The sequence below is a fragment of the Mus musculus genome, chromosome 2 (genome assembly GCF_000001635.26).
Source record: "Mus musculus strain C57BL/6J chromosome 2, GRCm38.p6 C57BL/6J".
Classification (NCBI taxonomy): Eukaryota; Metazoa; Chordata; class Mammalia; order Rodentia; family Muridae; genus Mus; species Mus musculus.
In genome coordinates, this window is record NC_000068.7 from 90215655 (window position 1) to 90242311 (window position 26657).

The window sequence follows — 26657 nt, forward strand, 5'->3', positions numbered from 1 at the left end:
TCCTTTGTGTAGAGAAAGGCCACTGATTTGTTTGAGTTAACTTATATCCAGCTACTGTACTGAAGTTGTTTATCAGGTTTAGTTCTCTGGTGGAATTTTTAGGGTCACTTATATATAGTATCATATCATCTGCAAATAGTGATATTTTGACTTCTTCCTTTCCAATTTATATCCCCTTGATCTCCTTTTGTTGTCCAATTGCTCTGGCTAGGACTTCAAGTACTTATATTGAACAGGTAAGGAGAGAGTGGGCAGCCTTGTCTAGTCCCTGATTTTAGTGGGATTGCTTCATGTTTCTCTCCATTTAGTTTGATGTTGGCTACTGGTTTTCTGTATATTGCTGTGCTTATGTTTATGTATGGGCTTTGAATTCTTGATCTTTCTAAGACTTTTATCATGAATGGGTGTTGGATTTTGTCAAATGCTTTCTCAGCATCTAAAGAGATGATCATCTAGTTTTTGTCTTTGAGTTTATTTATATAGTGGATTACATTGATGCATTTCTGTATATTGAACCATCCCTGCATCCCTGGGATGAAGCCTACTTGATCATGATGGATTATCATTTTGATGTGTTTTTGGATTCATTTTGCGAGAATTTTACATCGATATTCATAAGGGAAATTGGTCTGAAGTTCTCTTTCTTTGTTGGGTCTTTATGTGGTTTAGGTATCAGAGTAATTGCGGTTTCATAGAATGAATTGGGTAGAGTACCGTTTGTTTCTATTTTGTGGAATAGTTTGAGGAGAATTGGAATTAGGTCTTCTTTGAAGGTGTGATAGAACTCTGCACTAAACCATCAGGTCCTGGGCTTTTTTTTCGTTGGGAGTCTATTAATAACTGTTTCTATTTCTTTAGGGGATATGGGACTGTTTAGATCATTAATCTGATCCTGACTTAACTTTGGTGCCTGGCATCTGTCTAGAAAATTGTCCATTTCATCCAGGTTTTTCAGTTTTGTTGAGGATAGCCTTTTGTAGTAGGAGCTGATGATTTTATGGATTTCCTCAGATTATGTTCTTATGTCTCCCTTTTCATTTCTGATTTTGTTAATTAGGATGCTGTCCCTGTGCCCTCTAGTGAGTCTGGCCAAGGGTTTATCTTTCTTGTTGATTTTCTCAAAGAACCAGCTCCTGGTTTGGTTGATTCTTTGTATAGTTCTTTTTGTTTCCACTTGGTTGATTTCAGCCCTGAGTTTGATTATTTCCTGCTGTCCACTCCTCTTGGGTGAATTTGATTCTTTTTTGTTCTAGCACTTTTAGGTGTGCTGTCAAGCTGCTATTGTATTCTCTCTCCAGTTTCTTTTTGGAGGCACCCAGAGCTATGAGTTTTCCTCTTAGAACTGCTTTCATTGTTACCCATAAGTTTGGGTATGTTGTGGCTTCATTTTCATTAAACTCTAAAAAGTCTTTAATTTTTTTCTTTATTTCTTCCTTGACCAATTTATCATTGAGTAGAGTATTGTTCAGGTTCCACATGTATGTGGGCTCTCTATTATTTATGTTGTTACTGAAGCTCAGCCTTATTCTGTGTTGATCTGATGTAAAATGCATGGGATTATTTCACTATTTTTATATCTGTTGAGGCTTGTTTTGTGGCCAATTATATGGTCAATTTTGGAGAAGGTACCATGAGGTGCTGAGAAGAAGGTATATCCTTTTGTTTTAGGATAAAATGTTCTATAGATATATGCTAAACCCATTTCTTTCATAACTTCTGTTAGTTTTATTGTGTCTCTGTTTAGTTTCTCTTTCCATCTGTCTGTTGATTGGTTGAGAGTAGGGTGTTGAAGTTTCCCACTATTATTGTGTGTGGTGCAATATGTACTTTGAGCTTTGCTAAAGTTTCTTTAATGAATGTGGATGCCCTTGCATTTGAAGCATAGATGTTCATAATTGAGAGTTCATCTTGGTAAATTTTACCTTTGTTGAGTATGAAGTGTCCCTCCTTGTCTTTTTTGATAACTTTAGGTTGAAAGTCGATTTTATTTGATATTAGAATGGCTACTCCAGCTTGTTTCTTTGGACCATTTGTTTGGAAAATTGTTTTCCAACCTTTTATTCTGAGGTAGTGTCTGTCTTTGTCATTGAGGTGGGTTTCCTGTATGTAGCAAAATGTTGGGTCCTGTTTATGTAACCAGTCTGTTATTCTGGATTTGGATGTTTTTGATGTTCACATTTTCTTTGATTGTTGTGTCAGTGTTTTCTATGGTATCTTCTACACCTGAGATTCTCTCTTCTATCTCTTGTAGTCTGTTGGTGATGCTTGCATCTATGACTCCTGATCTCTTTCCTAGGTTTTCTAACTCCAGGGTGATCTCCCTTTGTGATTTCTTTATTGTTTCTAGTTCCAATTTTAGATCCAGGATGGTTTTGTTCCTTTCCTTCACCTGTTTGATTTGTTTTCTTGTAATTTTTTAAGGGGTTTTTGTGTTTCCTCTGTAAGAGCTTCTAGCTCTTTACCTGTGTTCTCCTGTATTTCTTTTAGGGAGTTATGTCCTTCTTATAGTCCTCCTCCATCATCATCATCATCATCATCATCATCATCATCATCATCATCATCATAAGTACTGTGGACCCATATCTTGCTTTTCTGGTGTGATGGTGTATCCAGGACTTGCTATGGTGGGATAGTTGGGTTCTGATGATGCCAAGTAACCTTGGTGTCTGTTGCTTCTGCTCTTATGCTTGCTTCCTGCCAACTGATTATCTCAAGTGTTCCCTGCCCTTGATATATCTGATTGGAGCCTGTCCTTCCTGTAATCACAGTTTAGTCAGAACTCCTCAGAGTCCACCTTTTTTTGTGATCCTGTGATTCTGGGATCCTGTGATCCTGAGATTCTGGTTGTATTAGAGCACCTGGATATGGTACCTCATCTGGTGACCATGGGGTTGTCTGCTGAGTTTCAAAACCAAGGTAGACCAGCATCAACTGGAAGGAACCAGAGCCACTGGTTGGGCAGGGCTCCTGTGTCCCTGCTCCTGCTTGACCCAGCACTCCCAGTTGTTGTTGGAACATATGTTGTATTCCACTCATCAGTGATCCTAAGATCCTGGGTGTGCTAGGGCACCTGGGTTGGTCGTGTTGGAGAGTCCTTTGGGGACCATGGGACTCTCCACTGAGTTTGTGCCCAAGGTTGCCCGGCCAAAATCTTTTTGATGTAGGCTGTTTGCTACTATTTTATTGAGTATTTTGAGATGTTGGCCTGTAGTCTTCCTTCCTTCCTTCCTTCCTTCCTTCCTTCCTTCCTTCCTTCCTTCCTTCCTTCCTCTTTCTTTCTCTCTCTCTTTCTCTCTGTTTTCTTCTTTCTTTCTCCTTTTTCTTCTTTCTCTCCTTTTCTTTCTTTCTCTCTTTCTCTTTTTTCTTCTTTCTCTCTCTTTCTTCCTTCATTTCTCCCTTCCTTCCTTCCTTCCTTCCTTTCTTTCTTTCTTTCTTTCTTTCTTTCTTTCTTTCTTTCTTTCTTTCTTTCTTTCTTTCTTTCTTTCTCACTTTCTCAAATAGTTTAAAAAGGATTGGTTGTAGGTCTTTGAAAGTGTAGTAGAATTCTGCTATAAATCACTTTGCCCTGGCCTCTTTTTTTTTTTTCCTTTTTTTGGAAGTCTTTTTATTACTGTTTCCATTTTCTCAGTTATTGTGTGTCTATTTAGGTTGTTAACTGTAGGAGTTGGTTCTGATTCTTTGATTGGGAACCTGCCTGTGAATGCTGAAGGTTCTGTTCTCCAATTGGCTCTTGATCAATCAATAAAAATGATTGGGTGGAAGAGGCAGGACTTCCAGGTTTCTAAAGGCAGGCTACAGGACACAGGGGCAGCACTTCCTGCACCTGCGTATGAGCTTGTTGTGTTTTTTGCAGTTTTAGCCTTTATAATCTGCTGAGGAAATGTTCGATGTTGTGGCTCAGCCCCTAAATTCTATGGCTCTGATTGGTCAGTATTAGGATGTATGTCTGACTGAGATTGGTGTTTGTGTGGTTTGTGGATAACTCCTGAACCCCCAAAATTTTTGGAGTTGTTTTTTGTTTTCAGTGGTATTTTGTGTTTTAATAATTATGGCTTTATAGTTCTTTCCACAGTCTTTCTGCTGTGCTCATTTAGTATTCAGGCCAAGTTTCCCACCTAGGAGGTGTTATGACTGTCTAGTTGGCCGTTAGGGGGCACATGATGTCAGTTTGTCTCATTTGGTGTGTAAAATTTGGACAATTGTAAATGGAGTGGGAAATGGTACATTTCCTTTTGAAATTAATAAATATATTGTTAGGGGATAACTTGAGACAGTTTTAAAACACATAAACACACACATAAACACACACACACACACACACACGCTCTTGAGGCTTGAGTCTTGCACAAAAAAGTATAGGCAATTGAGGAAAGCCAGGAGCAGGAGAGGTAGTCTTCTTCAGGGAAAAGCATACTAATAGATTGTCCAGTACCAAACTATCAGCTTTGGAATAGACATACAAGTTAGATAATGTGAACTGAACAGGTTATATTTGGGAGTATATATGTATATACATAAACATATATGCATATAATAACAATTAGTGAAAAAAGGGGTCATGAATTTGAAGAGGAATTAGGAGGGATGTGTGGGAGGGTTTAGAGCAGGGAAACGAAAAAAAACAAATGTTATAATTATAATCTCAAATAAAATAATTTTATTTATTAAAATGTATATAGAATAAATGAGGATCTTATATTTCAGGCTGGCTTAAAACTGTCTTCATAGTGAGAGATGACCTTGAGGTCATCCAGTTTCCAGAGGCTGGGATCACAGGCATGCACCAATGCTGAGTTTATGGGTGCTGGCCACCGATCCCATGCTTTATGAATATCAGCATTTTAGCAGCTGAGCCACATCCCCAGTCCTCTATGTATTTAATTAGAATGTCTTGATTCTGTGAGGAGCATTTTGCAATTCAACTTCACAGAGCAACAAAGGTCTTCATATTCTTCAACAAGGTAAATTCACTCTAGTGAGTGAGTCTATAGTTGGACATTTCCCTTTGCATATTTTTCACATTATTATTTATAGGGATACAAACTCAAAACATTCTAAAATGGCTAGATGTATTAAAATATTTCTATAGCCAGAAATACTTTACAGGTTGAATTAGTCAGGGTTCTCTAGAGTCACAGAACTTATGGATAGTCTCTAGATAGTAAAGGAATTTATTGATGACTTACAGTCGGCAGCCCAATTCCCAACAATTGTTCAGTCACAGCTGTGAATGGAAGTCCAAGGATCTAGCAGTTACTCAGTCTCACACAGCAAGCAGGCGAAGGAGCAAGAGCAAGAGCTAGACTCCCTTCTTCCAATGTCCTTATATTGTCTCCAGCAGAAGGTGTAGCCCAGATTAAAGGTGTGTTCCACCACACCCTTAATCCCAGATGAAAAGGTGTAGCCCAGATTAAAGGTGTGTTCCTTAAACTCAGAGATTTAATCTTCTGGAATCCATAGCCACTATGGCTCAAGATCTCCATACCAAGATCCAGATAAGGATCTCCAAGCCTCCAGATAAGGGTCGCGGGTGAGCCTTCCAACTCTGGATTGTAGTTCATTTCAAATATAGTCAAGTTGACAACCAGGAATAGCCACTACACAGGTGTTTAAAGTAAAACATTTAGGGTAGACGATACAGAACTCTCTAGAACTAATAAGCCCTGAGAATTTTCTTTTTACTCCTTTTTTTTTTTTTTTTTTTTTTTTGAGCCAGGGTTTCTCTGTGTAGTCCTGGCTGTTCTGGAACTCACTTTGTAGACCAGGCTGGCCTCGAACTCAGAAATCCGCCTGCCTCTGCCTCCCAAGTGCTGGGATTAAAGGTGCGCCACCTCCCGGCCTTTCTACTCCTTTTATCCCATCAGTTTGTATTCAACATTATTCCAGACGCATGGCAATAAACAAATTCACCTCTATTTTTTATCTACTTTTGTTGCCCTGGTGCATAGAATCTTGATGACTTTCTTCACTTCTGCATTTCTCAGGGAGTAGATGATAGGGTTGAGGAGGGGAGTTATCACCGTGTAGAACACAGTTACCATCTTGTCTATAGGAAGAGTGGCTGTCGGTCTCAGATAGATGAAGACACAGGGTGCAAAAAATATGACAACCACAGTGACATGGGACCCACAGGTGGACAGAGCTTTGCGACGTCCCTCAGCACTCTGAGTTCTCAGGTGAAACAAGATGACTGCATAGGATGATAAGAGGACCACAAAGCTGATCACAGTCAGTGTTCCCCCATTGACAACAATCAGCAGACCAATGAGGAAGGTGTCTGAGCAGACAAGTTTAAGCACAGGAAGCACATCACAGAAATAATGGTCAATGATATTGGGGCCACAGAAGGGCAAGCGGAAGATGAGAAGAACTTGGGCAAGGGAATGGACAAAACCTCCCATCCATGCCATTCCTACAAGGACTGTACACACCTGTCGGTTCATGATGCTAGTATAGTGCAGAGGCTTGCAAATGGCCACATAGCGGTCATAGGCCATCATCATGAGCAGGAACATCTCAATGCCACCAAAGAAGTGCATGAAGAAAAGCTGTGCCATGCAGCCCCATACAGATATGGATTTCTTTTCAGCTAGGAGATCCACGATGAGTTTTGGGGCTGTCGTGGAGGAGTAGCAGATCTCCACAAAGGAGAGGGAGCTGAGGAAGAAGTACATGGGGGATCCAAGATTTCTGCTGACTGCCACAATGACCACCATGAGAAGATTCCCAAGCACAATGGCCATGTACAAAAACAGAAATATCACAAAGCAAACTCTCTGCACCTCTTGATTAGAAGAGAGTCCCAGAAAAAAGAACTCAGTCACATTGTGTATGTCAGCCATAGGGGAGCAATTTGGGTGCTGTGATCTGAAATAATACAAAAGACGGGGAGTTAGTAACATGAAGAAGGAAGAGGGTGACATGAAGACGGAGAGAGAGTGCAAATGGCTGGAATAGTGTAGGAAATAGCAAAGTATAAAGCTATAGAAGAGCCCACCACCAGTGCATGAAGGACTGTTATGGACTAACAGTAGCAAGAATGTCTATTATCTGGTGAGTAAATCACTTTGTATGCAGAATGTAGAATTTTGGAAACAGATCAAAGAAGGAAAGATTTATTAAAAAGTTGTATTTCCTCATGAAGAAGAGGTTTCCAGAGCACTGTTTTCATCTGTGTTACATGTCTTTCTATTGCTTTTGAATGTTTTTAGTATCTTTCCCCTGCGCTGTTCTTTTATTATGTCTTTCCTTGGTTTGCAGAACAAAGTTTCTCATCCTTTTATGTACAGTATCAGTGTTTTCAGAATAGATAAACTGGTATAGGTCCCTTGATGCTCAGTATCCTTTAAGGGAACCAAAGCTCACTACAGATGTGTCCTGTGAATATATTTCTTCTCCAGCTCTTGTCCTTATTCTATCTTTGAATGCTTATTGACCTTTTCCATAACCTTCACTTTAATCCATTTATTTTTCTCTTCTGGCATGTTGATTTCCTCCACTCTTACACTCAGAGCAATGTGGCAGTAATAATGATCTAACCTCCTTCCTCAGTGCCCAGCTACATAATTACCTCAGGGTATTACCCAGAATCCATACTAACTAACTTCAAAACTCTGCTCCCCCCCAGCCCTCAAGGTAGCCGAGACTGCATTAACTCTGTGTTTCCTCCAGTGAGACCTGAGGTTTGGAGCCAGATGAATCTGCCCATATCACAAATATTTCTCTCTCACTGATACAGACAAGTGATAAAGACCTGCCCAGGGTAGAGGGAATTCAGGAAATATACCTTACAACTATAGAAACAGAGAGGGTGGAGAGCAGACTTAAATTCCTAGATTATTAGAAAATTCTCTCAGGATGCTACTTGTAGAAGAAAGCATTGAAAACAGCCAAAGTCCTGGGTGCACTTTCAGCTGCTCTCAGGCAGTAACCTCTGTGATGTCTACCAAATTCTATAAGTTTTCAGATATGCAAGATCCAAATTGTAACATGCTGACAGCACATACCTCAGAGGAGGAGAGCACAAAGCCTATAGGCCCTGTTCTGCCATTAGCCAAGTTCCGACCCTTGATGTCTTAGATATGTCAGAGATGAGAAATATCCCTCCCCAGTTTATAGTCCATACAATGTCTTGGCCTTCTCTTGGGACATTCTGCAACCATAGCACTTACCACTATGAATTATATTGCCTACTGCAGTGTGAGATCCCCAAGGATAGAGTATGCCTTGCTCTTCCCTTCATTTCCAATTCTCATGAAAGTGAAAGTTATAAAATAGCATTCAGCACAGGTCAGAAGAGTAAGTGAATCACTGGTACCTAACTTAGTCTCCTTAGTCTGTAGTTCCGCGTATTGTAAGTTTTCAGTAAATACCAAAAGAACAAAAATTCCCTGAGGTATGATATCACACTGTATTCATTTCAGAGTCCCACCCAAAGTCTAGTACAGAGTTTTTCTCAAATATTCATGCAGGCACGCTCTGGGAAATGTCACGTGTCTCATGGTACCATTCCCTTTACTTTCCATGTGGAACAAACTATCACAGCTAAATTAAGCCTGTGGCTGCAAAGCTCACACCAGCGGTGCAATCCCTTTGCTGTTCTGAGCACAGTGATGTTTTATGATCTAAACATACAGACCCAGACAACTCTGTGGAACCAGCCCTGGCTCATGATGACTTCCCAGTTACCTGATAGAGACGCATAGGCCACTTATGGACCCCGAGGAATCACAGCATGAAGATTTAAGTTCCCATGGACTTGGAAATGCGAGATCCACAGCCTCACCTTCTCGTGAATTAGAAATAAGAGCAAAGCAGATTTGTTTCTCAGATGTTCCTCAGAGAACCAAGAAGCTCTCAGCTTTAAGTTCTCGCCAAGAGAAGCCAGGGGAGAAGTCATGGCGAGAGGTGGGAAGTCCTCGGGGATCTTCATCCTCACCCCTTCCTAATTAGGAAGAACATCTAACTGGAAGCAGGACCTCGAAGTCCCTGTGGGAAACAACTTCAGAAATCAGTGAGAAATGTGTGATAGTAGGACTCCCCCATTGTTTAGAGAGTACTAATTGTGTGGGGATATCTCACCTGCATATCAGGAACTTAGTCATGTAACTTTATGGAAAATTACATCCTTTAAGATGGTTCAGGGGGTTTGGAACCACAGAAGTGAGGACACTACCTGTGTTGAATTAGATTTATTAGTATTTCTCAACGGGGGATCATTATGCCTGTGCAGCACTTAGTATTGCTTAGGGACATTTTTCCTTTGACTAACCTGGCTGTGGGGGTGAGGGGCGGGTGGGCAGTGCCACTGACATTAAAGAGGCAGAGGTCGTGATTCAGTGAAACATCTTACAATGCATGAGATACTCCTGTATAACAGAATATCCTAACCCAAGGAGTGCACAGACTTGCCGTTATGATGCCCTGCTATTGACAAACAAGAATTTCCCTGGAAGTATAACCATTTAAAATTGAGTGATTTAAGTTTCCTATGGTAAGGTTTAAAAAAACAAAAATAGTCTTTCTTTGTAGCCTTGGCTGGCCTGAAACTCTATGTAGATCAGGCTGGCCTCAAAATTAGAGATTCACCTGTCTTTGTCCCCTAAGTGCTGGGATTAAGGGTGTACATCACCATGCTTGGTGAATCAGAAGAGTTTTACGGTAGTGAACATATGCTCTCATGATGGTCATATGTCGTTATCCATTTGTGTATGGACAAGCCTCTGTTCAACACCTAGAATAGATCAAAATAAGTTATGAACTTTGGGTGACAATGATGTGTCTAGTGAGAGTTTTTGATAACGGTGGGGGTTGGGCAGAGATTGGGTTGAGCATACAGGCACTGGGTAGGGAACACCTAGGAAATGTCTGTATTTTCCCAAGTTCTGTGAACCTAAAACTGATCTAATACAATCTGTAAAGAGAGTAAGCAAGGTATTTCAAGTTTTACTGATAATTAATATGAAGACTATGAGATATCAAGATTTAAAAGATGTTTTGAAACAATTGCTTTTGCGCATACAAACAGTGAATCAAGCATTATACTTTATAGAAAGAGGAATGCAGGGAAGAATAGTGAATAATTGCATCAAAACACGCAATAGTTAAGGGAAATTTGAACTCTAATGTGTTTACATGGAATTGAGTTTCTGTGAAAGATTTTCAGACCCAGTATCTTCAGTATTGTAGGATCTGATTAATAAGCCAAAAGAAAGTAGATTTTATTTATTTATTTATTTATTTATTTATTTTAATTTTGGAATTTATATATATGTATGGATGTTTTGCCTGCATGTTTATCTTTGTACCGCATTTCTGTCTGGTGCCTGTGGAGGCTGGAAGAGGTCATCAGATGGCATGCAACTTGATTTACAGGTGGTTGTGAACTAACATGTCAGTGCTAAGAATTCGAGGGTGGGGAGGCAGGAGTGGGTGGGTGGGTGGGGGAACACCCTCATAGAAGCAGGGTGAGGGAATAAGGAGTTCTGGGGGTGTCTGGGAAAGGGTATAACATTTGAAATGTAAATAAAGAAAATACCCAATTTTTTTTTAAAAAAAAAGAAGAGAATTGAACCCAGGTCCTCTGCAAGAGCAACAGTACTTTTAACCTCTGAGCCATCTCTCTAGGATCAGTAAGGTAGATTTCAAAATGTGTGTATACGATTGCTTGTTGTAGGAAACTATATTTGTTAAATATTTGCAGTGAAAACTGATGGTTTTCTCTAAAATGGGTACATTGTGTTTGTTATGATAGGTTAATATTTCTAAGCTTTGTTCACATGGAGAGAAACACTGGTCCTGGGAATTAGAGTGCCTGAGTTTGTGCCCAGGCATTGTGCCTGGTTTATGTTGTAGTGATGGTTGGTATTATTTGATACCTATTTTCTCTTTTCTCCCACAATATTTCAACCACTGAAATTCTATCAGAGTACATGTTCACTGCAATAAAAATTAGACCACTCAGCTTCCCTTCAAGGGAGTGGATATGCACTTATTTTGTCTTTTCTCAATAACAGGAATGCTGCCAATATTACGAGAGGTTCAATATTTATCTGGGGCTGTGAGTGAACATGGAAATGGAAGCTATGTTATTAGGGATAGAGAGACATGATAGCATTTCTATAGTGAATTGTTTTCTTCTTGAGTTCTATATTCTTTCATATTTTGTTCTTTACAGCTAAAACCTAATCCAAGTGATTTTTTTTTGTGGTTGGGAATTTCCAGATAGTTTATGAGTTGCTAACTTTTCATTGCAAGAAATTAATATTAACATGACTTCTATATCTCAAAGGCAAACCCCAAGAAAATTGTTTGTTTTTCCCTGTGACTCATGTCTGGCCCAAACAATTTCTAAATGATGAAGCTAAACAATGTTAGCTCACGTTGATTTCCTTTGTTTATTTAGCATGCTCTGCATGTTTATCATCTGATATTTATGCAGTGCTTCATCGGATTATGGTTAGTATTCATTATCAACTTGACTGGAGATAGATTCAACTAAGAGATTTGTGAGGTACTTCCAGGTGCATCTTTTTTTTTTTTATTACGTATTTTCCTCAATCACATTTTCAATGCTATCCCAAAAGTCCCCCCCCCATTCCCCTACCCACCCATTCCCATTTTTTGGCCCTGGCGTGCCCCTGTACTGGGGCATATAAAGTTTGCCTGTCCAATGGGCCTCTCTTTCCAGTGATGGCCGACTAGGCCATCTTTTGATACATATGCAGCTAGAGACAAGAGCTCCAGGGTACTGGTTAGTTCATAATGTTGCACCTACAGGGTTGCAGATCCCTTTAGGTCCTTGGATACTTTCTCTAGCTCCTCCATTGGGGGCCCTGTGATCCATCCAATAGTTGACTCTGAGCATCCACTTCTGTGTTTGCTAGGCCCCGGCCTAGTCTCACAAGAGACAGCTATATCACGGTCCTTGCAACAAACGCTTGCTAGTGTATGCAATGGTGTCATTGTTTGGAGGCTAATTATGGGATGGACCCCTGGATATGGCAGTCTCTAGATGGTCCATCCTTTTGTCTCAGCTCCAAACTTTGTCTCGGTAACTCCTTCCATGGGTGATTGTTTCTAATTCTAAGAAAAGGCAAAGTGTTCACACTTTGGTCTTCGTTCTTCTTCAGTTTCATGTGTTTTGCAAATTGTACCTTATATCTCGCTATACTAAATTTCTGGGCTAATATCCACTTATTAGTGAGTACATATCATTTGAGTTCTTTTGTGATTGTATTACTTCACTCAGGATGATGCCCTCCAGTTAAAACCATTTGCCTAGGAATTTCACAAATTCAATCTTTTTAATAGCTGAGTAGTACTCCATTGTGTAAATGTAACACATTTTTTGTATCCATTCTTCTATTGAGGGGCATCTGGGTTCTTTCCAGCTTCTGGCTATTATAAGTAAGGCTGCTATGAACATAGTGGAGCATGTGTCCTTCTTATCGGTTGGGGCATCTTCTGGATATATGCCCAGAAGAGGTATTGCTGGATCTTCCGGTAGTACTATGTCCAATTTTCTGAGGAACTGCCAGACTGATTTCCAGAGTGGTTGTACAAGCTTGCAATCCTACCAACAATGGAGGAGTGTTCCTCTTTCTCCACATCATTGCCAGCATCTGCTGTCATCTGAATTTTTTATATTATCCATTCTGACTGGTGTGAGATGGAATCTCAGGGTTGTTTTGATTTGCATTTCCGTGATGATTAAAGATGCTGAACATTTTTTAAGGTGCTTCTCAGCCATTCAGTAATCCTCGGGTGAGAATTCTTTGTTTAGCTCTGAGCCTTATCTTTTAAGGGGGTTATTTGATTTTCTGGAGTCCACCCTCTTGAGTTCTTTATATATATTGGATATTAGTCCCCTATCTGATTTAAGATAGGTAAAGATCCTTTCCCAATCTGTTGGTGGCCTAATTGTCTTATTGAAGGTGTCTTTTGCCTTGCAGAAGCTTTGCAGTTTTATGAGGTCCCATTTGTAAATCCTCCATCTTACAGCACAAGCCATTGCTGTTCTATTCAGGAATTTTTCCCCTGTGCCCATATCTTTGAGGCTTTTCCCCCCTTTCTCCTCTATAAGTTTCAGTGTCTCTGGTTTTATGTGAAGTTCCTTGATCCACTTAGATTTGACCTTAGTACAAGGAGCTAGGAATGGATCGATTTGCATTCTTCTACATAATAACAACCAGTTGTGCCAGCACCATTTGTTGAAAATGCTGTCTTTCTTCCACTGGATTTTTTTAGTTCCCTTGTCGAAGATCAAGTGACCATAGGTGTGTGGGTTCATTTCTGGGTCTTCAATTCTACTCCATTGGTCTACTTGTCTGTCACTATACCAGTACCATGCAGGTTTTTATCACAATTGCTCTGTAGTAAAGCTTTAGGTCAGGCATGGTGATTCCACCAGAGGTACTTTTATCCTTGAGAGGAGTTTTTGCTATCCTAGGTTTTTTGTTATTCTAGATGAATTTGCAGATTGCTCTTTCTAATTCATTGAAGAATTGAGTTGGAATTTTGATGGGGATTGCATTGAATCTGTAGATTGCTTTTGGCAAGATAGCCATTTTTACAATGTTGATCCTGCCAAACCATGAGCATGGGAGATCATTCCATCTTCTGAAATCTTCTTTAAATTCTTTCTTCAGAGACTTGAAGTTTTTATCATACAGATCTTTCACTTCCTTAGTTAGAGTCACACCAAGATAATTTATGTTATTTGTGACTATTGAGAAGGGTGTTGTTTCCCTAATTTCTTTCTCATCCTGTTTATTCTTTGTGTAGAGAAAGGCCATCGACTCATTTGAGTTAATTTTATATTCAGCTACTTCACCGAAGCTGTTTATCAGGTTTAGGAGTTCTCTGGTGGAATTTTTAGGGTCACTTATATATACTATCATATCATCTGCAAAAAGTGATATTTTGACTTATTCCTTTCCAATTTGTATCCCCTTGATCTCCTTTTGTTGTCCAATTGCTCTGGCTAGGACTTCAAGTACTATGTTGAATAGGTAGGGAGAAAGTGGGCAGCCTTGTCTAGTCCCTGATTTTAGTAGGATTGCTTCCAGCTTCTCACCATTTACTTTGATGTTGGCTACTGGTTTGCTGTAGATTGCTTTTATCATGTTTAGGTATGGGCCTTGAATTCCTGATCTTTCCAAGACTTTTATCATGAATGGGTGTTGGATCTTGTCGAATGCTTTTTCCGCATCTAAGGAGATGATCATGTGGTTTTTTTTCTTTGAGTTTGTTTATATAATGGATTACATTGATGGATTTTTGTATATTAAACCATCCCTGCATCCCTGGAATAAAACCTACTTGGTCAGGATGGATGATTGCTTTAATGTGTTCTTGGATTCGGTTAGCGAGAATTTTATTGAGTATTTTTGAATCGATATTGATAAGGGAAATTGGTCTGAAGTTCTCTATCTTTGTTGGATCTTTCTGTGGTTTAGGTATCAGAGTAATTGTGGCTTCATAGAATGTGTTGGGTAGAGTTCCCTCTACTTCTATCTTGTGGAATAGTTTGTGCAGAACTGGAATTAGATCTTCTTTGAAAGTCTGGTAGAACTCTGCACTAAACCCATCTGGTCCTGCGCTTTTTTTGGCTGGGAAATTATTAATGACTGCTTCTATTTCTTTAGGGGATATGGGACTGTTTAGATCGTTAACATGATCCTGATTTAACTTTGGTACCTGGTATCTGTCTAGAAAATTGTCCATTTCGTCCAGGTTTTCCAGTTTTGTTGAGTATAGCCTTTTGTAGAAGGATCTGATGGTGTTTTGGATTTCTTCAGGATCTGTTGTTATGTCTCCCTTTTTATTTCTGATTTTGTTAATTAGGATGTTGTCCCTGTGCCCTCTAGTGAGTCTAGCTAAGGGTTTGTCTATCTTGTTGATTTTCTCAAAGAACCACCTCCTCGTTTGGTTAATTCTTTAAATAGTTCTTCTTGTTTCCACTTGGTTGATTTCACCCCTGAGTTTGATTATTTCCTGCCATCTACTCCTCTTGGGTGAATTTTCTTCCTTTTTTTCTAGAGCTTTTAGATGTGTTGTCAAGCTGCGAGTGTGTGTTCTCTCCAGTTTCTTCTTGGAGGCACTCAGAGCTATGAGTTTCCCTCTTAGAAATGCTTTCATTGTATCCCATAGGTTTGGGTATGTTGTGGCTTCATTTTCATTAAACTCTAAAAAGTCTTTAATTTCTTTCTTTATTCCTTCCTTGACCAAGGTATCATTAAGAAGAGTGTTGTTCAGTTTCCACGTGAATGTTGGCTTTCCCTTATTTATGTTGTTATTGAAGATAAGCCTTAGGCCATGGTGGTCTGATAGGATGCATGGGACAATTTCAATATTTTTTATCTGTTGAGGCCTGTTTTGTGACCAATTACATGGTCAATTTTGGAGAAGGTCCCGTGAGGTGTTGAGAAAAAAGTATATCTTTTTGTTTTAGGATAAAATGTTCTGTAGATATCTGTCAGATCCATTTGTTTCATAACTTCTTTTAGTTTCACTGTGTCCCTGTTTAGTTTCTGTTTCAACGATCTGTCCATTGATGAAAGTGGTGTGTTGAAGTCTCTCACTATTATTGTGTAAGGTGCAATGTGTGCTTTGAGCTTTACTAAAGTGTCTTTAATGAATGTGGCTGCCCTTGCATTTGGAGCATAGATATTCAGAATTGAGAGTTCCTCTTGGAGGATTTTACCTTTGATGAGTATGAAGTGTCCCTCCTTTTCTTTTTTGATAACTTTGGGTTGGAAGTCGATTTTATCCGATATTAGAATGGCTACTCCAGCTTGTTTCTTCAGACCATTTGCTTGGAAAATTGTTTTCCAGCCTTTCACTCTGAGGTAGTGTCTGTCTATTTCCCTGAGATGGGTTTCCTGTAAGCAGCAGAATGTTGGATCCTGTTTGTGTAGCCAGTCTGTTAGTCTATGTCTTTTTATTGGGGAATTGAGTCCATTGATATTAAGAGATATTAAGGAAAAGTAATTGTTGGTTCCTTTTATTTTTGTTTTTAGAGTTGGCATTCTGTTCTTGTGGCTGTCTTCTTTTTGGTTTGTTGAGGGATTACTTTCTTGCTTTTTCTAGGATGTGATTTCCATTCTTGTATTTTTTTTTTCCTGTTCTTATCCTTTGAAGGGCTGGATTCGTGGAAAGATAATGTGTGAGTTTGGTTTTGTCGTGTAATACTTTGGTTTCTCCATCTATGGTAATTGAGAGTTTGGCCGGGTATAGTAGCCTGGGCTGGCATTTGTGTTCTCTTAGTGTCTGTATAACATCTGTCCAGGCTCTTCAGGCTTTCATAGTCTCTGGTAAAAAGTCTGGTGTAATTCTAATAGGCCTTCCTTTATATGTTACTTGACCTTTCTCCCTTACTGCTTTTAATATTCTCTCTTTATTTAGTGCATTTGTTGTTCTGATTATTATGTGTCGGGAGGAATTTCTTTTCTAGTCTAGTCTATTTGGAGTTCTGTAGGTCTTGTATGTTCATGGGCATGTCATTCTTTAGGTTTGGGAATTTTTCTTCTATAATTTTGTTGAAGATATTTGCTGGCCCTTTAATTTGAAAATCTTCATTCTTATCAACTCCTATTATCTGTAGGTTTGGTCTTCTCATTGTGTCCTGGATTTCCTGAATGTTTTGAGTTAGGATCTTTTTGCGTTTTGTATTATCTTTGTTGTGCTGATGTTCTCTATCGAATCTTCTGCATCTGAGATTCTTTCTTCCATCTCTTGTATTCTGTTGCTGATCCTCGAATCTATGGTTCCAGATTTCTTTCCTAGGGTTTCTATCTCCAGCGTTGCCTCACTTTGGGTTTTTTTTATTGTGTCTACTTCCCTTTTTAGGTCTAGTATGATTTTGTTCATTTCCATCACCTGTTTGGATGTGTTTTCCTGTTTTTCTATAAGGACTTCTACCTGTTTGGTTGTGTTTTCCTGTTTTTCTTTAAGGACTTGTAACTCTTTAGCAGTGTTCTCCTGTATTTCTTTAAGTGAGTTATTAATGTCCTTCTTGATGTCCTCTACCATCATCATGAGATATGCTTTTAAATCCGGGTCTAGCTTTTCGGTTGTGTTGGAGTGCCCAGGACTAGGTGGGGTGGGAGTGCTGCGTTCGGATGATGGTGAGTGGTCTTGATTTCTGTTAGTAGAATTCTTATGTTTGCCTTTTGCCATCTGGTATTCTCTGTAGCTAGTTGTTATAGTTGTCTGTGGTTAGGGCGTGTTCCTCAGGTGATTATTAGCCTCTATCAGCAGACTTGGGAGACTAGCTCTCTCCTTATTTTCAGTGGTCAGAGTACTCTCTGCAGGCAAGCTCTCCTCTTGCAGGGAAGGTGCCTAGATATCTAGTGTTTGAACCTGCCTCCTGGCAGAAGTTGTGTTCCACTCACCAGAGGTCTTAGGATCCCGTGGCGGATCCTGTGTGGGTCCTTGTGGGTGTCCGGAGACTCCCCGGGCCAGGAACCGAGGTGCTGCAGTGGGCCGGAAGGGACTTGAGCCCCGGATTAGGCCGGGTTATCTGCTTCCTTAATAAATGCAGTCTCAGGTCCCGCATGATTGGATTGGAGCAGGCGCTGTGTTCCACTCACCAGAGGTCTTAAGATCCCATGGAAAATCCTGTGTGGGTCCTTGCGGCTGTCCGGAGACTCCCTGGGCCAGGGACCCCGGTGCTGCAGTGGGCCGTAAGGGACTTGAGCCTCAGATCAGGCCGGGTGATCTGCTTCCTTCCCAGGTGCATCTTTCAGGGCATTTCCAGAGAAGGTAAATTGAGGGGGGAAGCCCACTTTGGTTGTGGGTAGTTCAGCTCCATAGGCTGGCGTGTGAGCAGAGTAAAAAATGCAAAAAAGAAGCCAGCCAAGCACTGGAATTTCATGATTTCACCTTTGTGTCTACCAAGAAGTGAAGAACCGCCTCTGCCACATGTTTCTGCTGCCTTGATTTTCTACTCAAGGTCATGGAGTCAAGAACCATAAATGGACCTTTCTCAATCTATGGACCCAGATAAGCATTTCCTTTCTTAGGTTGTTTCTGTTATTCATTCTGTCATGGTGATGTGAGAAGCAACTAACATGAAATCCTTGTTCTAAATAAACAGGGTCACTTCTGTGACCAACCCTGAACATGTGGGCTTTAGCCTTTATGGCTAGTTTGCAGGAGGAACTTGGAAGAGTTTGAGGATATAAGTAAAAGAAGCATTGGGTGTTGTAACCAAAGCTCTAGGGGTTCTGATGGGACTGCAGAAGAGCAGAATGCATTAGAAATGCCTGAAGACTATACTCACACAGCAGGATTTTGGAGAAGACTATTCTACTGGGAATTGGAGTAGAGACCATTCGTATTACATTTGGTGAGGATTTATGTACACAAAGTCTCTGTCATGAAACTCTTTGGAGAGTAGAGTTTGAAGGTGATGGTTGTATTGATCTGGTAGAGGAAATATTAAGGCAGTCCAGCATATAGCCTGGCTAGTTGCTTTTAGCAAGTTCATGTGAGAATTGCGATCTAACATTGAACTGGGAGCAAGAGTTGAAAAACATTGCAGTTTGATCAGAAAAAGCCAGTATGAAGCCATGACTAAGAAATTCACTGTTTCCAATGTGGTTTTCACCAGCTTGCAGTCCCACCAGCAATGGAGGAGTGTTTCTCTTTCTCCAATCCTCGACAGAATTTGCTGTCATTCTCATTTTTGATCTTAGCTATTCTGATTGGTGTGAGGTGGAATCTCAGGGTCATTTTGATATGCATTTCCCTGATGACTAAGGATGTTAACCATTTTTGTTTGTTTTAAGATTTTTTTCCTATTTATTTTTTATTTCCTTTAATTTTTCTAATTTAAATTTTCATTCCAGTCATTGCCCTGCTTCTGTCTCCCCTCCCCCAATTCTGCTTTTCCCTTGCCTCTGAGAGGGTACTCTTCCCCCTTCTCCATCAGTCCTTCCCTTTACCTGGGCCCAAAAGGCTCTCGAGGATTAAGTGCATCTTTTCCCACTTCTGCCAGACCTGGTAGACCTCTGCTACATTTGTGCCATTCCTGCTCCCTCCCCCATATCTGATCTTGTTCCCCTTTTCCTCTCCCCCTCCCCTCTACTATACAGTTTACCACACTGCCTCTGCCTCCCATGATTATTTCTTTCCTCCTACTAAATGGGGTTGAAACCTCCTCACTTGGGCATTTCAGCTTGTTATACTTTTTTATGGTCTGTAGGTTGTATCCTAGGTATTCTGTATTTTTTGGCTAATATCTACTTATCAGTGAGTACATACCATGCATGTCATTTTGGGTCTGAGTTACCTCACTCAGGATGATATTTTCTAGTTTCATTCATTTGCCTGCAAAATTCATGATGTCCTTATTTTTAATAGCAGAATAGTATTCCATTGTGTAAATGAACCACATTTTCTGTATCCATTCTTCCTTTGAGGGGCATCTGGGTTGTTTTCAGCTTCTGGCTATTACAAATAAGGCTGCTATGAACATAGTGAAGCACATGTGTTTGTGGCATGTTGGAGTATCTTTTGGGTATATGCCCAGGAGTGGTATATCAGGTAGAACTACTTCCAATTTTCTGAGGAACGGCCAGATTGATTTCTAGAATGGTTGTACCAGTTTGCAATCCCATTGGCAGTAGCGGAGTGTTCTTCTTTTTTTGCATCCTCCCCAGCTTGTTCTGTCCCTTGAGTTTTTGATCTTAGCCATTCTGATTGTTGTGAATTAGAATCTCAGGGTTGTTTTGATTTGCATTTCTCTGATAACTAAGGACTTTTCACATTTCTTTAACTGCTTCTCTGCCTTTCAAGATTCCTCTATTGTGAATTCTCTGTTTGGGTCTATACTCCATTTTTAATTGGGTTATTTGTGGTTTTGGAGGTTGACTTCTTGAGTTCTTCATATATTTTGGATTAGTCCTCTGTCGGATGTAGGGTTAGTGAAGATTTTTCCCCAATCTGTAGGATGTTTTTTCTTTTTCTTTTAAAATGATTTTATTTATTTATATTCCAAGTGTTGCTCCCATTTCCTGGTCCCCCCTCCTAGAGTTCTGTAGCCACCAGCGGCCATGCACTACTGGGTTCCCGAAAGGAAAGATGGGGTTTTGGATGGGCAAGGTTGTGAGAAAAGTAACAAGCCAAGACAAAGTTCTCTGATCAAGGCCAATGTTTACTTATGAGTCTAAGCTTATGGGGGGGGGGCATCTCCCACCATGCCAGAATCTTGTTGCTTTGTCAGGGTAGAATCAGGGGAACAGGTTTAGTCTCTCAGCAGGTAGTGGCATCTTGGAAGAAATCTGCAGATATGGCAGGACAATAGACTTCACCTAGGTTGGAAGACTCCACCCTAGGTGGGCTAGCCAGCTGTGGCAAGCCAGGTCTGAGCCAGCCTGCTCAAGGCTGGGGGAAGGGTACAGTTTCTCCCTTTCTATTTGTTAAAAATTAGCTGAACTGGGGCATAAAATTTACTTATGCTCTATGGTCCTTCCTGGGAATTATGGTGGCTGATGGCCATGCCTGTCTTAGGACTGAATCTAATTAGACTTTCTTGGAGACCATGTGCAACTTGTTTGCGTTTATTTGAACAAAACACGGCATTTTAGTGTTTATTATGAAAAAACACAGCATTTGGCACATGCCTCTGTCTCAGGTTGAAATAAAAGCCATAGAACAGTGGCCCATCTTTGGCTGTCAGCCCTCATTGCACACCTTTTTCCTAATCAGACCAAAGCCACAATATGCACTCAATGCATTTCTTCATAGGGATGAATCACTGCCATATGCACTTTGATGAAGGCGAGCCTGTATGGAGGTAACCAACCTTCTTGAAGCACAAAGTCAAAGTTGAAAGCAACAGGATTAAGGTTGTCTGTGGGGATGTCCCAGCCACTCAATTCAGTTGCAAATTAGCAATGATCAGGCCCAAGTCTGGCCTCCCAGAGTGGGGGAGGTGGCTTTGAGAATCAACAGAAAAGCTGTTACTTCTCATGGAAATAGTGGAGGCTATGCTCCAAGTTAACTCTGCTGGCTGATAAAAATTTTCAGCTATCTTCATAATAGGAATATCCAATATTGGATTTATTTCTAGACCAGTCCATGATTGAGTCAGCATAACTCATCACATAAAGGAAAAAGAAGAGTCATTGTAACTCCTCCTATTGATTAATTTTTCTAAATCAGTTTCCACAGTTTCGACATTCTCTGTCCCACAAGGTTAAAAAGCTTGAAGCAAGGCAGCTTAGTTTGTCTAATCTGGAACATAGGCAAGCAAAGGTTGGTCAAGAGCGTATACCCAATATAGCTTTCCTGTCACCCTTGTTATGGCACTCAGCAAGCTCACAGGTTAGCTTGTCACATGAATCATTTTGACAGATAGCATGATCCTGCAGCATTCTGTGGAAAAAACACAAACATGCCCTCTTCCCCATATATTACCTGATCAAGATCATGCCATATGCCAATAAGTGGATCCTTTCATCTCACCTAGGCATGAGTATGCCTAGTTGTAGGATACTATAAGGCACTCAGTAAGGATTTCTTTGGCATCTAAATTTTAAAAATTTAAAAATAAAAAGCATGATTTAAATAATGTGCATGGGGATATAATCCCCCCTTATTTTGTTTTTTTTTTTTTAAAGAAGATATTGTTTTAAAGTTCCACAATACCTTGTCCTTGAGAATTACAAAAAGTCCCAGTAACATGGGTAACATTAAATTTTTGCAAAACATTTCAAATTCTTGACTGTAATAGCCAGTTCCATTATCTGTTTTAATCTGATTTGGAACACTAAGCATAAAAATATTTACATAGGCAATGACTAATTACACTTTTAGTTGCTTCTCTTGTTAGAGCAGTTGCAACTAGAAAGCCTGAAAATATATCAATAGTCACATGATTTTATTTTTCTAAAATCAGAAATATTTATATCCATTTGCAATAATTGATTAAGTATAAGTCCTTGGGAATTAACACCATTAGGTGGAACAGGTAGAAACTGAGGGCATTGAGAACAAGTCTTTACAATTTGACATACACATTCTCTAAAAATACCAAAATATTGTGGGGAGCGGGTGTGGCGGCAGTCCCAAAGGCGCCAGGGACTGCAGGTAAGTCATATGACTTGCACCTGACTTCCTCATATAAGACACAAACATCTTGAGTGCTGCGCAGGTGTACCAGGATACAGGTGAATCCAATTTGGTGGAGATTTGCCCCTGTTGCCCTGATTAGCTGAAGCCTTGTGACTGGCGAGGGGGCGTGGCCTGCGGTGCTTGGATGAGAGAGAGTATAAAAGGAGTGAGAGGCCCAGGGTTCAGGGGAGATATAAACAAGAAGAATCAGGACTGAATAAACTGCTGTTAGAAGGACTGGTGGTCGCGTCGTTCTTGCTGGTCTAGAGCGGGCGCGACAAAATATTATCTCAAGCTATTACTATTTTGTAAAGAATGTGATTATGTGGCCAATTGTTCTTGTGTAAGGCCTGTAATCTTCCTGGGATATAAATCTGGGGTGGCATTGCCTTAAGATGTCTTGTCCAGGCAATCAAGGATGAGTTCTTAAATGTCCAAAGACAGTCCTTTAAAGGAACAGTATTTTTCTTAACTTAAGTTGTATATGTATAAACAGTTACAATTTTGAGAATTAGCAGTATCTAAAAGAGGAACAATTTCAAGCAATTGTAAGCCCTAAGCTACAGGCAAACTGAGTCAGAATCAAGAGATGGATAGCCAGAAGATAAAGTTTTAACCATTTTTTTTCTTTTCAACATGAAACATAGAACAACTGTCATTCAGTCAACGAAACAAAGACAGACATGAATCGACACATGGACAGATTGTTGCACCCAACACAGACAATACAGAGAGTGTAGAGAACTTGATGTAACCAGAACTAAGGATGTCTCCTGTAGGGGCCAGAGAGAAAACAGGACATCTCCCAATTTCCCTCTGTCCCTGGGAGAGCTCCAAAATCCATTTTCTGTCTCTCTTTCTTTCTCTCTCATGTCATTTGTATATCTAGCACCCCCCCCACACACACACACAGGGTTTTTTTTTTTTTTGTATTTTACTTTACTTTTTTTTTATTTAAATATTTTTTATTATGTATTTTCCTCAATTACATTTCCAATGCTATCCCAAAAGTCCCCCATACCCTCCCCACCTCTCCCCTACCCACTCAATCCCACTTTTTGGCCCTGGCGTTCCCCTGTACTGGGGCATATAAAGTTTGCAAGACCAAAGGGCCTCTTTTCCCAATGATGGCCGACTAAGCCATCTTCTGCTACATATGCAGCTAGAGACATGAGCTCCCGGGGGTACTGGTTAGTTCATAATGTTGTTCCACCTATAGGGTTGCAGACCCCTTTAGCTCCTTGGGTACTTTCTCTAGCTCCTCCATTGGGGGCCCTGTGTTCCATCCTATAGATGACTGTGAGCATCCACTTCTGTATTTGCCAGGCACTGGCATAGCCTCATACAAGACAGCTATATCAGGGTCCTTTCAGCAAAATCTAGCTGGCATATGCAATGGTGTCTGCGTTTGGAGGCTGATTATGGGATGGATCCCTGGGTGCGGCAGTCTCTAGATGGTCCATCCTTTCGTCTCAGTTTTTGTACCCATACTATAACGACATTACCCTATTCCAGTGACTTCACCTTGATTGCCTCTTCCATGGCCATAGCCTATGAGAGCCTACTCTAAGGTACTGGAGGTTAGATGCTTGGCACCTCTTTCTAGGTTGCAGTAGTTAACATGATCTGCCTCTGCATTCCTACTTAGTTCAACCGCACCCCATGCTCTGATTAAACATAAAACTCGTTTTTTTTTTTTTTTCCAGGACCTGAAGCTGATTGGGATAAGTTTACCTAAATACACAGCTGAGATAGCCGAGAACAGAGGGAAGAACCACTACAACAATGTTCTGCCCTATGAGTGGTTTTATTCCTTTCGTCTTCCCTTGTTCCTGGCCATCGCACTGTGAATGGCAGAGAGATGGGAATCAGTGATTCCCACCCGGAATCTCCACCACCATTTAGCACCAGATATTTCTCTCCCTCATCTCCCCCCAGATCTTTTCCACCTCCCCACCCATTCAGTTTTGAGACCTGGATCTTGCTGAGTCAAGTAGATTAGCTGGCCATTGAGCTCCAAGGGCCCTCCTGTTTCTCCTTCTCCAGTACACGGATTATAGGGGTGCACTGTGGGTACTAGGGTTTGGACCCGGGTCCTCATGGCTTGTATGGCAAGCACTTCACTGATGGAGCTATCTTTACAACTCCAAATTTAGAACTTTATCTGTCTATCTATGTTGTGGTAAATCTCTAACCCAAATATGCCCAGCAATGAAAACAGGAATCAATTAATATGAATACATGCTGTGTGCCTAGATTGGGCAGATTCTCCACTACACTACCATCTTCCACATCTATGAGACCCCTTAGAACTTGCAGTTTCTCCAGGCCATGTGCTTCTGCTCCGCTTTTCTTCCTCCTCCTCTATGTCCTCTCCCTCTTCCATTTTCTCCTTCTTCCCTCTCTCCACCTTCTGCTCCACCTTCCCTTTTTTCTGCCCAATCATTACCTCTTCTTTATTTTACAAATTAAGGTGGGAAGCAGGTTTACAGGAAATCACCTGAGTGCTGACTCAGTCCTTGTTCGTAGCCACTTACCAGAGAACGGAATTAACATCAAATATAATTAGCCTCAGGGGTATCCACAACATTCTGTCTGTCTGTCTGTCTGTCTATCATTCATCCATCACTGATCTGTCTATCTGTCTGTCTGTCTGTCTATCTATTCATCTGTCTTTAATTTATTGATTGTCTATATGTATGGGTGTGGCAGTGCCACAGCATATGAGTTGAGGTCAGAGAATAATCTCTCCCTCCATTATGTGGACCTTGGGGTCAAACTTAGGCCATCAGGTTTGTCAGTAAGCACCTTAAATGGCCTAGCCATCTCACCATCCCAGTAACAACTTTTTAAAGCTGTAGGAGAAAGTTAACTTGGATGCCTTCTTTGCCGTAGTAGAATAGGCTCTGAGTTCACATTCTGTCTGCTGTTTCCCCAGTTAGAAGGCCTTGGAAATGCCACTTTGTCTCTGAAACTCCTGATTTCCTTATCTTGAAAGCTTGTGGGATGGTTTTGTTGTGTGAATATGGTTGCTTGGCACCTGCTCTGCTCAGAGCAGATGCCCAAGGCTGCAGGAGTGAGGGCTTCTTTAGACTGAAGGGGTGAGAATGTAGGCCTGGCTGTCAGGCTGCCTAGGTTCCAGTCCTAGGTCTCCAAAGGCTGTTGTGCATTTTCTCTGTGTCACTGTCATAGCCTATCCACAGGGATCAAATGAGATCATGAATGTAATATGTGAAGCAGCATGGCAGCCATGGGCTGCCAGTTTGTACTAAAAAAATTTTCCTGCTTGCAACTTTCCTGAAGCATGGTGTAGAATGAGGACCTTTCTTTCTTTTAATGCCACAGATGATATTTCTCGAGTCAAACTTTCAGTTCAGACCCATTCGACAGATGACTACATCAATGCCAACTATATGCCTGTAAGTAGGTGGCTGCTCTCACGGCCCAGGGTTCATCTGAAGAGGAGTGTGTCTGTCTGTGCCTTTGATGGTGACTGAGCTGTCTGTTTCTAGGGCTACCATTCCAAGAAAGATTTCATTGCCACACAAGGACCTTTACCCAACACTTTGAAAGATTTCTGGCGTATGGTTTGGGAGAAAAACGTATATGCCATTGTTATGTTGACCAAATGCGTGGAGCAGGGAAGGGTAAGTGTCTTTTAAAAATTCATAAATTAATTTTTATTGTGGTAGAGGGTATCTTGAAATCCATCTGTCTTTTAAAAAAGGCATTTAAAAAATGTCTTCCCAAACATTAATACTTTCACCCTTAGAAAATGTTCTGTATTTTTAGCTTTCACATAGAAGATTTAAATATATCTTGAAGAATATTTTTATTATGTTTCATTGTGGGGTCATATTGATGTCTGTGATTGACTCTGTGCTGCTGGAGTTAATGAGTGGATAGAACTGAGTTAGTGCAGTGGACACTGCAAGCCTTGCAGTGGACACCAGAGGTTAGTGCAGAGGACCCTGCAAGCCTTGCAGTGGACACCAGAGGTTAGTGCAGAGGACCCTGCAAGCCTTGCAGTGGACACCAGAGGTTAGTGCAGTGGACAGACACTGCATGCTTTGCAGTAGACACCAGAGGTTAGTGCAGTGGAGACTGCGAGCATTGCAGTGGACACCGGAGGTTAGTGCAGTGGACACTGCAAGCCTTGCAGTCGTCTGTCGTCAGCTCTGTGCCTATAAAGCCTCTCTGTGCGGTCTCCTAAATCTCTGATTTTCAGACTTATCTCCAGGTGCATCTCAGCAGCCCCCTCTCTTCCTGTGTGGCCTGGAACTCTCCTGCCATTTCTGTCACAGAAAGGAGGATCTGTTCTGGGAATAAAAATGTCATATTTCTTTAAATAGAGATGAGTTGAAAAAAAACACATGCTAAATTAAAAAACTGTGTACCTGAAGAATGACAATTAATATTACTTTCTGGAGAGTTATTAATTACTATTATTATTTAGTGTTGGGGACTGGATCTGGGGTCTTGGCTGAGTCCACACTACATGTCTCAGCGTGCTATGCTTTGCCACTGAGCAATAC

The 26657-nt window shown here is 40.7% G+C and overlaps 1 protein-coding gene and 1 pseudogene across 2 annotated transcripts; one reads left to right on the plus strand and one right to left on the minus strand.

The window, feature by feature from the left end:
• Positions 1 to 1740: 1740 nt before the first annotated feature.
• On the minus strand, positions 1741 to 8817 carry Olfr1506 (olfactory receptor 1506). Of its 2 annotated transcripts, none has more exons than XM_017318306.1 (2): positions 5945 to 6842; positions 1741 to 1757 (listed from the first exon to the last, which is right to left on the minus strand). In XM_017318306.1, exons 1-2 carry the CDS (start codon positions 6840 to 6842, stop codon positions 1741 to 1743), a joined length of 915 nt encoding a protein of 304 aa, XP_017173795.1. The 2 variants fall into 2 exon arrangements, with proteins under 2 accessions (XP_017173795.1, NP_666377.2); NM_146265.2 differs by lacking the exon at positions 1741 to 1757 and adding an exon at positions 8689 to 8817 and having other exon boundaries at positions 5913 to 6867.
• Gm18953 (predicted gene, 18953) lies at positions 23827 to 25769 on the plus strand (annotated as a pseudogene).